Here is a 13293-nt window from a genome sequence, read left to right on the forward strand (position 1 = left end):
GGTTGTTAGTTTGAAGGTTTAGGAAAAGACATATAGTTGTGATCATAAGTTTACATACCCTGGCAGAATTTGTGATTTCTTGGCCATTTTTCTGAGAATATGAATAACACAAAAACTTTTCTTTCACTCATGGTTAGTGATTGGCTAAAGCCATTTATTATCAATCAACTGTGTTTACTCTTTTTAACCCTTCTCTTGTGTTAGGGTCAGAACCGACCCGTTTTCAGGTTTTGAATGTCTAAGTATCACATAAATTTGTTTATTGCATCAAGATTTTTTTACTTTGTCAGGAACCTCTATTTAAACAATGTAATAGAAAAATAATCCTTTTCACTAAATTATAAAATACTGTGGTGAAAATTAAGACGTTTATGGTGTTATAATATAGGATTATAGGACACTAATAAGTGTCAAAACTGAAATCATAAACACTCTCTTTGCTTAGTAACACTGACAGCCAATCACCTCTCAACCCTGTGAGCTGTATTTAGGGAGGGGCCTATCTCTTTGCCTGCTTGTCTGCTTCTCTAAATAAAGTAAAGAAACATAAGACCAATTTATAATATTCTATTGAGGTTTATTTAGCCATTTTTTACATTTGAAAATGAGAGGTATGCTATCAAAAGAAAGGTCTAAGGGGTCACACCAAACATATTAAAACCAATCTTTTCAAGGATAAAGAAGCCTAACAAGGTAACCAAGAGGTAAGAAACAAATTGGATGATAAATAATTGTTCAGAGGGTATTTTATGGCTGATTTAAGACACGGGTCAAAACCGACCCGTTAACATCATGGATAGTAACAGAAAGCTAACATAAGAGGAGGGTTAAATCATAATGGCAACATAAACTACCCAAATGACCCCAATTAAAGTTTACATACCCCAGTTCTTAATAACGTGTATTGCCCCCTTTAACATCAATGACAGCTTGAAGTCTTTTGTAGTATTTGTGGATGAGACTTTTTATCTTCTCAAATGGTAAAGCTGCCCATTCCTCTTGGCAAAAAGCCTCCAGTTCATGTAAATTCTTGGGCTGTTTTGCATGAACGGCACGTTTGAGATCTCCACAGAGGGGCTCAATGATATTGAGGTCAGGAGACTGAGATGACCACTCCAGAACCTTCACTTTAGTCTGCTGTAGCCAATGACAGGTCGACTTGGCCTTGTGTTTTGGATCATTGTCATGTTTGAATGTCCGAGTACGTCCCATGCGCAGCTTCCTGGCTGATTAATGCAAATGTTCCTTCAGTATTTTTTGATAACATACTGCATTCATCTTGCCATAAATTTTGACCAAATTTCCTGTGCCTTTGTAGCTCATACATCCCCAAAACATCAACGATTCGCCTCCGTGTTTCACAGTAGGAATGGTGGACCTTTCATCATAGGCATTGTTGACTCAATTTTGGTCTCATCACTCCAACCAACTTTGTGCCAAAAGGTTTGAGGCTTGCCTCTGTGCTGTTTGGCGTATTGCAAGTGGGATACTTTGTGGCATTTGTGTAGTAATGGCTTTCTTCTGGTGACTCGCCCATGCAGCTCATCTTTCTTTAAGTGCCTCCTTCGTGTGCGTCTTGAAACAGCACACCACATGTTTCAGAGAGTCCCGTATTTCACCTGAAGTTATTTGTGGGTTTTTCTTTGCATCCTGAACATTTTTCCTGGCAGTTGAAGCTGAAATTTTAGTTGGTCTACCTGACCGTGGTTTGGTTTCAACAGAACCCCTCATTTTCCACATCTTGATTAGAGTTTGAATACTGCTGATTGGCATTCTCAATTCCTTGAATATCTTTTTATATCCTTTTCCCTTTTTTATACAGTTAAACTACCTTTCCCGCAGATCCTTTGATGATAATTTTGCTTTCCCTATGACTCAGAATCCAGAAATGTCAGTGCAGCACTGGATGAAAGATGCAAGGGTCTGTCAGGAGTCCAGAAACTCACTGACCTTTTATACACACACACACACACACACACACACACTAATAACAAGCAAACAGATCACAGATGAGGATGGTTACCTTTTTAATAGCCATTTAAACCCATTTGTGTCAACTTGTGTGCATGTCATCAGGCCAAAATCACCAGGGTATGTAAACATTTGATCAGGGTTATTTGGGTAGTTTCTGTTGTGGTTATGATTTAAAAAGAGTAAACACATTTGATTGATAATAAATGGCTTCAGCCAAACATTAACTATGAGTGAAAGAAGTTCAGTTTTAAAAACGAAAAATAATAAATGCACATTTTTTTTTTGCAGGTTAAAAAATGTGCATTTACATTTTTTTTTGTAAGAGCCTGGAAAGCTTCGCACCCACAATCAGTAAATTGCGGGTGCCATGCAGGTCTTCTACAGACTGACAGTGTATCTGTCTGCCTGTTGATATATGCTAGAGGGGAGACAGGAATTAAAGGATATCGAAGGCAAGAAGAGAACCTGGGAGAGAGAAGAGGGATTGTAGGAGAGTTCTGCAGGGTGGGTTAGCTATACACAAGCGGGTGGAACTCTGCTTTTAAGTAAGCAAAAGAAAAGAAAAAAACTACTTATAAACTCAGTGCCTTTTTAATGCTTTTTTTAATATATTTTATTTTTTTTATCTTTTGGAAAAAAGGTACAAACCTTATCAATAAAAGCTGACTGTTGTAAGCACCTCAGCAGTGCTCAACCTCTCCCCCCTGTACTTTTGCTGGACAGCCTGGTCTGTATGAAAACATGGAGAAAAATATAAAAAAAAGCACATGAAATAAAATACTATCATTGACTGAATACTATTATTACAGGTATTCATCCCACGCAGTTACAAGAATGCAATATTTTTCCCCTATAGTAGTGCTTTTTTTTTTTTTTTTTTTAAAGCACTTACTATTATTTTTCCGTCTCTGTGTTGAGCTTAAAAATAAAGAATGTGGTAAGTATGGAGAATAAAGACATTGCCATGAACTCTGATAGCCAGATTCAGGTACGGCGGCGCATCTTTCAGGCGGCGTAGCGTATCGTATTTACGCTACGCCGCCGTAAGTCAGAAAGGCAAGTGCTGTATTCACAAAGCACTTGCCTCCTAAGTTACGGCAGCATAGCGTAAATGGGGCCGGCGTAAGCGTGCCTAATTCAAATGAGGATGAGGGGGGCGTGTTTTATGTAAATGGTGGTGACCCGACGTGATTGACGTTTTTTTACGAACGGCGCATGCGCCGTCCGTGTACATATCCCAGTGCGCATTGCTCCAAAGTATGCCGCAAGGACGTACTGGTTTCGACGTGAACGTAAATTACGTCCAGCCCCATTCACGGACAACTTACGCAGCAAACGACGTAAAATTTCAAATTTCGACGTGGGAACGACGGCCATACTTAACATTGACTAGGCCAGCTATTTGTTCGACTAACTTTACGCCGGAAAAAGGCGTACGCAAACGACGTAAAAAAAAAAATGTGCCGGGCGCACGTACGTTTCTGAATCGGCGTATCTAGTCATTTACATATTCTACACCGAACTCAACGGAAGCGCCACCTAGCGGTCAGCCTAAATATTGCACCCTAAGATACGACGGCGTAGGAGACTTACGCCGCTCGTATCTTAGCCTAATTTAAGCGTATCTGGTTTCCAGAATACGCTTAAATTTAGGACGGCGTAGATTCAGAGTTACGTCAGCGTATCTACTGATACGCCGGCGTAAAGCTACCTGAATCTGGCTATGAGTGTGTTTTAAAAAGCACATTGAGGGGAAGAAGGTAAGTACATTTCACTGTTAGGCAAAAGACATGTTGAGGTTGCCGTGCCTTTAAGGCCCTTCAGTGTCAGGCGATGCAGGGCATGCTGGGATTTCAAGTTCTCTAATAGCAAGAGTGGTGTCTGTTTCCTAGCAATGATATAAGAACGCAGTCGGCCCCAGTCACCAGCAGTTCTATTTGTCTTTTAATCTTTTTTTTACCAATATAATGACGCCTGTTCATTGTCTTAATGAATCTGCTGCTAGGGACAATCCTATCAGTGGTACAATGACTTTATTACAGATAATGATCTAAAACTGAGAAGAGCCCTTCTGTCACTGCTGTAGTCTGTATTAGGAAGGGTAGAGGAGCAAAGCTTAGACACATCTGCAATATTTCTTTATAAAGCATCATGCCAGCAGCATGTGAGCACAATTATCTATAGTCTCAGTGCCAAGACGGACAGCACTTGATGAGCTTCTCTGAGAATGTGGCCTGTCTCAGCTGCTGGCAGTCGTAACGATGAGCATGCAGTCCCTGCTAAATATTTTCCAAGGCTGTCGTCTCATTACGCTTTATTTCCATAGATGTGCAATCTTTAAAGTGGAAGGACCTCCAGAATGATTCTGAGCTATAAACAACAACCATATAACAAATTTGCTTTGATAAATGCACAGCACTTGCTGCGGTTGTCCAGCAATCCAAATTGGAGACTGTGTGCTGGTTACCAGCGACATCATGCAGCTTATGGTATCGCAGCATTTTACTACATCTTGTAATTTGCAAAGCCTGGTGCTTTCAAAGATATAGATAGCGAAAGGGGGGGTGGGGAGAAACATTGAGTTACATGGTGTCGCTGGTAGATGGTCGGTAATTTCCAAAGCAAAAATTGTACTGTATTCTAGAAACTGTATAAGAAGTTCACTCCAGTCCATGCTCTAGTTGTCCAGAAATGATTGCTGGACAACCAGAGAATTCAAACAGGGTGATTCTAGAGTGATCTTCTCATACAGTTACTAGAATACAATATTTTATGCTCTGGTTGGCTTTTAACCAAGCCTAATTTTAGCGCTTACCATTTTATGGCAGCCCCTGTCTGCTAGGCCTCGTTTTACATGGATGTACTTGAGTGTATACTCGTGTGGGTCGTGTTTTGCCTGCACAAGATGCACAGCGGTTCCATGCGTCTGCATGCAGGCAGCTAGCTCTATTCATGTTAATTGGAACACAGTGTCGGCACCGATACAGCCACTGCTCTGAATTTGACATCCGCGTGAGTGCGGGTGCGTGCCCCTGAACGCAGACAACGTGAGTTTGGGGACATGTCAAGTTGGGAGCAGTAGCTCTTTCTGAGCAACTGCTGTGTCCCATTTGATATGAATAGGACTGCCTGCAATCAGGTGCATGGAACCCCTGTGTAGGCAAAATTCAGCCTTCACAACGGTGTATGCTAGAAGTGGTTATAAAGGCTGAAGGTTTTTTTTAACCTTCATGCATTTTGTGCATTCTTTTTACTAGTAATGGCGGCGATCTGCAATTTTTATTGCGACTGTGACGTTGCGGCGGACAGATTGGACACTTTTGACACTATTTTGGGATCATTCACATTTATACAGTGCTATAAAAATGCACTGATTACTGTATAAATGTCACTGGCGGGGAAGGAGTTAACACTAAGCGGCGATCAAGGGGTTAAATGTGTTACCTAGGGAGTGATTCTAACTGTAGGGGGAGGGGATTTTACAAGGGGAGGAGACCGATCGGTGTTCCTCTGTACTGGAAACACACCATTGGTCTCCTCTCACCTGACAGGACGTGGATCTGTGTGTTTACACACACAGATCCACGTCCCTGGCTCTATTACCAGCAATCGCGGGTGCCTGGTGGACATCGCCGCACCCGCATCACCTCCTGAGTGACACCGCGGGCTTGCGCCCCCTAGGCGGCCGGGAAGCCCAGGACGTCATATGACGCTCGCCCAGGATGGGAAATCCCTCCTGCGGACGTCATTTGACAATGGGCGTGTAGGGAAGTGGTTAATCACTTGCCAATCGCCCAATAGCACATTTACTGCTACATGGCAGCCGCGCTGTGCTATATATACGTGATCCTACACTTCTGGGTATTGGGCACGAGTGTGAGAGCTGATCAGCGGGTCCCGCGGGCCCAATGTCCGCCAACACCCGCTAATCATTCAGTACATAGGCAGAACAAAAGTGCCCAGTGCCTTAAATGTTAAAAAAAAAAAAAAAAAAAGCGCCTGATGTTTTTTTTGAAGTTTACAGCTTGGGCCCTTTTTTTCTGAAGCACAACGGATTGAGTTACATTTGTTATACATATTTGGACTTTTTTGGATGGACACTATAACACTATAGCACTTTAATATGCTATGAATTGGGTATAGCACTTTCTCATATATGAATTGATTATTTATGAATAGTTTTTTACCATATTTGGTTTTATTTGAATATTGTCGCACCAGTAATTATTTGATTCTTTTCTTAAGGGCAACTATAGTCTTTGTAAAAAATTTCAGTAGAATGTAATTAGGTGTTCGTAGTTATGTTTAAAAAAAAAAAATATTTATATAATTTGAAATTAGTTTATTTGTACATGTAAGTTTTTGTATTGGCTTATAATTTCAGGCTCTGATTTCCTTTGTGACTTGCTGTTTCTCCTACCTCACTACACTGCGCTCTACAGTCTTTCAAGAGACACTGTTACAAACAAAGTGTCTGCAAAAAGGGGGCATATTCCTGTGCTGCAGCCGGCACTAAAACCTTAAGTGTCGACCGGTAAAGCACTTTTAATTACCTGAACCTCCACTTCTGCAGGCTTCGCTTGGCTGCTAAGCCACAGCTTCTTCTCTGCATTCAGGTGGTCCAAAACCCTCTGACATTATCAAGACCTATGCAGGGACCATAACCCTGTAGGTTATGGAAGAACCCCACTGCAATAATCTTAAATCTGCTCCCACCCCCTCTCTAACTCCCATTGCAACTACCCTGTAGAGCAGGGATCTCCAAACTATCTAAACAAAGGTCCAGTTTACTGTCCTTCAGACTTTAGGGGGGCTGGACTGTGGCTATTGGGAATAGAAAATGTCCTGACATCAGGGGGAAAAATAATGCCTCCTTATTTGTTTGAGTTGGAGGAATTGTGCCCCGTCGTTGGTGTCATTGGGAGGAATTGTGCCCCATTGTTGGTGTCATTGGGAGGAATTGTGCCCCATCGTTGGTGTCATTGGGAGGCATTGTGCACCAGTGTTAGTGTCATTTTTAGGAATTGTGCACCGTTGTTGGTGTCATTGGGAGGAATTGTACCCCATCATTGATAGAAATTCTGCCCCGTTGGGGTCATTAGGAGGAATTGTGCCCCATTGTTGGGGTCATTGGGAGGAATTGTGCCCCATCGCTGGTGTCATTGGGAGGCATTGTGCACCATTGTTGGTTTCATTGGTAGGAATTGTGCCCCATCGCTGGTGTTATTGGGAGGAATTGTGTTTAGCTGGTTAGTGGGCATGGAGGAGGGAGGGATTGGACTGTCATTTACCACTGTGTATACACCAACATGTGTGACTCTATAGTCACATGGGCTGCTCAGATGTGATGGGGAGGAAATGCTCAGCATAGAAACTCACTAAAAAATGAGCATGTGCAGAGCTGCTAAATCCCTAGCTGAATTGGGGACATGGACAGAAGGGGGAGATAGAGAGCAGCAGGATCAACCGGGTTTTTTGCAGAATACAGAAAACTAATTTCAGAGGTAGTATGAACATGTAATACACCATTTATTGATCGTTCTTTATGATGTGGGTTTAGTGACTCTTTAATCCTTTTCAATTGGTAAATTATAATCCGATATGCTATTAAATGTATGGTATTCTACTGTTTTTCTTCCTCCAGCTCCTACACCCATTGTACATCCATTGCACTCAGGCATGGCTTTGCCAAACCACTTGAAGCCGGCCAAGGCCAATAAGAAGAAAAAGCCTCCAGCTGTTACAAGTGCAGAAGTGACTGAGAAACCGATTCCTGCCACAGTGGAAAAACTCACCGAAAATATACAGGATAAAATTATTAAGAAAGTGAATGACAAGGAGAAACATTCAGAAGCCGGTAAATTGTGTTGTATTTAATTATCTTCCTTTTATACTGTACTGTCGCTTTCTGTGTGTAGAGAACATTGAACTTTCATTATTGTCCTGCCTCAAGTCCTTTACTATGCGCATAAACCCACAGTAGAGCCAGAATATGTCAGTAGGTTTTTGGTTTGTGATTGGAAAGCAAAACACTTGGAGAAAACCCACATAAATATAGCAAAAAACAAAACAAACGTACAGATAAATAATGTGGGGAGAACTGGGCCATGCAACGCCTGCGGGACGAATCAGATGCTTGATTGACAGGGCCTAAAAAAGCTAAAGCAATGTCAGCAGGGCATGTGACCCACTGCTGCTTAGCCCTGTTCTAGACGCAGGCCATGCAGCGGTGAATAAAATAAATATCTGTACGTACCAGAGATAGGGAGCCCAACATAATCTAGTATTAGGTTCTCAGAGACATCATCCCGTTTATGAACAAAATAAAGAGAAAATCTAGTATTGTAAAGTGGGGCTTTAAATATGTATATGGGAACAGATACAAAATATTATTTAAAAAAAAATAATCTTTATTACAAATCTTAGTTGCTTAACCACATCAGATTCCCCCTCCCCCCGCCCTTTGTCTTTTTTTTTTTGGCGATACAACACTGTGTTAATTTAACTGACAATTGCATGGTCGTGCCGAAATAAAAATAAAAATCCCTATTTTTTCCCACAAATAGAGCTTTATTTTGGTGGTATTTGATCACCTCAGCATTTTTTTTATATTTTTGCTATATACTAAAATTGACTGACGATTTTGGAAAAAAAACAAAAAAACATATTTTTTACTTTCTGCTATAAAACTTATCTCATAAAAAATGTCTTCATCAATTTAGGCCAATACGTATTCTGCTACATGTTTTGGGGGAAAAAATCCTAATAAGCATATATTGATTGGTTTGTACTAAAGTTATAGGGGCAGATCCACAAAGCGAGTACGCCGGCGTATCTAGTGATACGCCGGCGTACTTTCAAATTTCCCGCGTCGTATCTTTGTTTTGAATCCTCAAAACAAGATACAACGGCATCTGGGTTAGACAGGTCTTCGTACGCCTTCGGATCTAAGATGCAATTCTTTGGCGTCCGCTGGGTGGCGTTCCGGTCGTAATCCGCGTCGGGTATGCAAATTGGCTATTTCCGACGATCCACGAACGTACGAGTGGCCGTCGCATTCTTTTACGTCGTCTCTAGTCGGCTTTTTCCGGCGTATAGTTAAAGCTGCTGTGTTGTGGCGTATAGTTAAACCTGCCATGTTAAGTATGGCCGTCGTTCCCGCGTTTAAATTTGAAATGCTTTTTTTCGTTTGCGTAAGTCGTCCATGAATCGGGATGGACGTAATTTACGTCCACGTCAAAACCAATGACGTCCTTGCAACGTCATTTTGTTTGGCGCGGGGGCGCACGCTTCATTTAAATGAAACACGCCCCCTACTCGCCGATTTTAATTAGGCGCCGTTACGCCGCGAGAGGTACACTACGCCGCCGTAACTTATGGCGCAAATTCTTCCAGGATTCAAAACAAAAAAAGTAAGTTACGGCGGCGTAGCGTATCTCAGATACGCTTCGCCGGGGCAGCCTCTACACACTATGGGATATATTTATGGAATTTTTATTTTTTACTAGTAATGGCGGCGATCAGCAACTTGTAGTAGAACTGCAATATTGCGGCAGACAAATTGGACACTGACACTTTTTTGGGCACCAGTGACACTTATACAGTGATTAGTGCTAAAAAAAAATATGTGCTGTCACTGTACTGATGACACTGGCTGGGAAGGGGTTAACATGAGCGTTAATCAAAGGGCTAACTGTGTGCCTAGCTGATGTTTTAGTGGGGGGAGGTGCTTGTACTAGGGCAAGGCATAGATCTGTGTCCCAGCTTTGTAGGAACACAGGATCAATACCTTACTGACCGGCGATCTGCCTTGTTTACATAGGCACGCTGTTCTGCCTGTGTCCTGAACAGTCAGCAGGTGCCAACGGACATCAGATCCCCGGAACCCGCCGATCGACTCCTGCTGTCTATAATCACAGCGGGAGTGAGCTTCTGGTGGTGCACACTTGTTCCCGATACCCAGAAATGCAGGATAGCGTATACTCCAGCAGTAATAGTACTATAGGGAGGCCGGCAACTGGTTAAAACAGATCAACTAACTCTTAACACAAACATGTATGCCAAGGAACTCCCTGGGTAACGGCAACGATATGGGACGCCCACCATCGATGTCCCAAACTCTTGGGTAGATTGTAAGTTGGTCTACGTGTTTCAAGGGGACACCGGCTTCATCAGAACTGCATAGTATTATGAAACTCCTAATTCAATAAAGTAAACTACAAAGGAAGGAAAGAAAAACATAAGTACACAAATTACCAAAACCAAATAATAAACCAAATATACCAAATAATGCGGAAAAAAAAACACTAAGCATAACCCATTTGGGGGAAAAAAGTGCAGTCTATGGATAATGCAGTTACTTCTGTACAAGTGGATTTTACATTTTAGACATAAGCTTTTTTTTTTTTTTTTTTTTTACAAGATGGACTTACAAAGTCAGAAAAGAAAGGAAAGACTGAAGACAAGTCATCCTCATCATCTGGTAACCCCTATTTTTTTCTGTCCTTTTTCAAAGACAGCTGATATTTGTTATGTATCAATAACGGATATGAGACCATTTGGTTCTGGGTTGAAATTGATTTCTGATGATTACTCCCAACACCTTCACAGGTAAGAAGAAAGATAAAGATAAGGAGCGGAAAGAAAAGAAAGACAAGGAGCACTCTAAATCAAAGCAAAAGAAGAAAAAAAAGAAGAAAAAGAAAAGCAGACACGGTATGCTCTTTTTATAGCTGACTAAATAGTAAGACTGTAGGCTTAATATATCACTGCCCCTCCCCATTAATAATAGCTGAGTTTTGAAAAAAGGGTGTGATACCAACATCCTTCCCACAGAGAATGCCAAGTAGCCAAAATCTTGTAAGCAGACACTCCAGCGCAGTGCAGGAGCGTATTCTCTGGAAATTTGGGCTATTGAGTATTCCCGGAGATCTCTCTGGAAAGATGATGCTGTTACTCTTTCCTAGGCACCGTGAGCAAAAAAGATAGGCAAGTATACTTAACCCCTTCACGCAGACAGTACGCATATACAGTTAGGTCCATATATATTTGGGCACGGGCATCATTTTTATTCTTTCGGCTCTGTATGCCACTAGAATAAAATTCGACCGAAACTGTGACGGATTTCAGATACCCCATATTGGAACCTCCGCCAGACCTGTGTCTCCTGTCCTCCAAACGCACCCACAGCCTGTGGACTCGCCATAACCAGCCCTTAACCCCTCAATCACGAGACAAACCACGCAGGTTTTGAGGGTTAAACATGCAGAGCATAAACTCTTTATTAAGTACCAAACATACACTTTTAAACACAGGGACACTCCCCTTAGTCTTGTCATAGAGGGGGTAGGGGAAAAGGAAGAATTAATGGAAACGCAACACTTGTATATTCAAACGACAATGATTGAAACACACCAAGGGATTATGATAAGCAGGCAGCCCCTCCTTACACATCCCCTGCTGGGAGGTGTCTCCAGACCTTTTTCTATGTGCCATTACCCAACACAATTAAACACAGTATCAAGGGGGGGGGGGTGTTGAAGGCATGGAGCATTACATTACATTTTGTCCCCAAGTCTCTGTCTCTTCTGGGCCAAAGTCTTTGGTTAGGAGACCAGCCCACAGCCCCCTCCAAAACGCACAATGACAGTTGGTTCTGTCACAGAAATAATCCAAATGAATTTGAAGTGCAGATTTTCAGCTTTATTTCAAGGGGTTGAACATAAATATCAAGTACAAATTTTAGGAACTGCAACCATTTTTATACACAGTCCCCCCATTTTCAATGTAATTGGACAATCATAAATAAAATGTTAATTTTTAATATTTTGTTGAGAATCCTTTACTGGCAATGACTGCTTGAAGTCTGGAGCCCATGGACATTACGAAAGACTGGGTTTCCTCCTTTCTGATGCTTTGCCAGGCTCTAACTGCAGCTGTCATCAGTTCTTTGGGGGCTTTTTCTGCCTTTAGTTTTGCCTTCAGCTAGTGAAATTAATGCTTAATTGGGTTGAGATCAGGTGATTGATTCGGCCATTGCAGAATATTCCACTTCTTTTTCTTCAAAAGCTCCTGGGTTACTTTTGCAGTGTGTTTTGGATCATTGTCCATCTATACTGTGAAGTGCCTTCCAATCAACTTTTCTCCATTTGGCTGAATCTGGGCTCACAGTATATCTCTAAACACTGAAGAATTCATCCGGCTGCTTCTGTCTTCTGTCACATCATGAATAAATGCCAATGACCCAGTGCCACTGGAAACCATGCATGCCCATGCCATCACACTGCTTCCACCATGTGACCACAGATGACACTGTGTGCTTTGGATTATGAGCTGTTCCAAGCATTCACCACATTTTTTTCTTCCTGTCATTCTGGTACAGATTAATCTTGGTTTCATCAGTCCAAAGAGTGCTTTTCCAGAACTGGTCTGGCTTTTTTAGATGTCTTCCATTGACCTCCATGCCTTTTTATGTTGCTGAGCTCACCAATGTGTTCTTCTTTCCTCAGAATGTACCAAACTGTTGATTTGGCCACTCCTAATGTTGCTGCTATCTCTCTAATGGATTGGTTTAATTTTTAAAGCCTTACAATGGCATGTTTCCCTTGCATAGACCGCTCCTTTGAACGTGTGATGTAGGTTCACAGCAATAGATTCCAAGATGCAAATACCACTCTTAGAATCAACTACAGACGTTTTACCTGGTTAATTAAATAGTAGCCCACACCTGGCCATGAAACGGCTTTTGATTCAATTGTCCACCTACTTTGCTTCACTTGTAAAAAGGGGGGGGGGCTATTATTAAGAGCTGTAATTTCTAAACCCTTCCTCCGATTTGGATGTTCATACCCTCAAATTAAACCTGAGAGTATGCACTTTCAGGCCATATCCATATATATAACTATAGCTTGAATATGTCTTGGTAAATACCTGTGAGTTGGAAATGTTTATACCTCACGTAAGTGATTAAAAACCGTCTGTCTATATAAGAATTAAAAACAAACAATAACGGTGCGAAAAGAGAAAACAATTACATTTATTTATACAGAAAAGAAACTTGTATTAATCCGATTATTAGGAACAATAACATAAATTATTCCACCTTTAAAACAAAGATGTTACTGATGATACACAATAATACAAATAGGAATATTGCTATAATGGAAACAGCAGTATATCAGGACAAGTTGTAGGAAAGGAAAAGTTACAGAAGAAAAAGAGAAGTAATTGATCTTAGACAAAATCTTGAGATAGAAGAAAGTTAGGGAAAAGTAAATAGAGATAAGGCAATACATTACAGAGATCTTGCGTAACCATGTT

At 41.4% G+C, this 13293-nt stretch overlaps 1 protein-coding gene across 2 annotated transcripts in view; it reads left to right on the forward strand.

The window, feature by feature from the left end:
• Positions 1–13293, forward strand: part of PHF20L1 (PHD finger protein 20 like 1) — a 199330-nt gene that overhangs the window by 157304 nt on the left and 28733 nt on the right. For both annotated transcript variants that reach the window (XM_040354986.1, XM_040354987.1), the window contains 3 exons: positions 7619–7831; positions 10397–10456; positions 10585–10689. In XM_040354986.1, the coding sequence (XP_040210920.1) occupies positions 7619–7831; positions 10397–10456; positions 10585–10689 (378 nt within the window). The remainder of the gene's footprint in view (positions 1–7618; positions 7832–10396; positions 10457–10584; positions 10690–13293) is intronic.

Source organism: Rana temporaria, chromosome 5 (genome assembly GCF_905171775.1).
Source record: "Rana temporaria chromosome 5, aRanTem1.1, whole genome shotgun sequence".
NCBI lineage: Eukaryota > Metazoa > Chordata > Amphibia > Anura > Ranidae > Rana > Rana temporaria.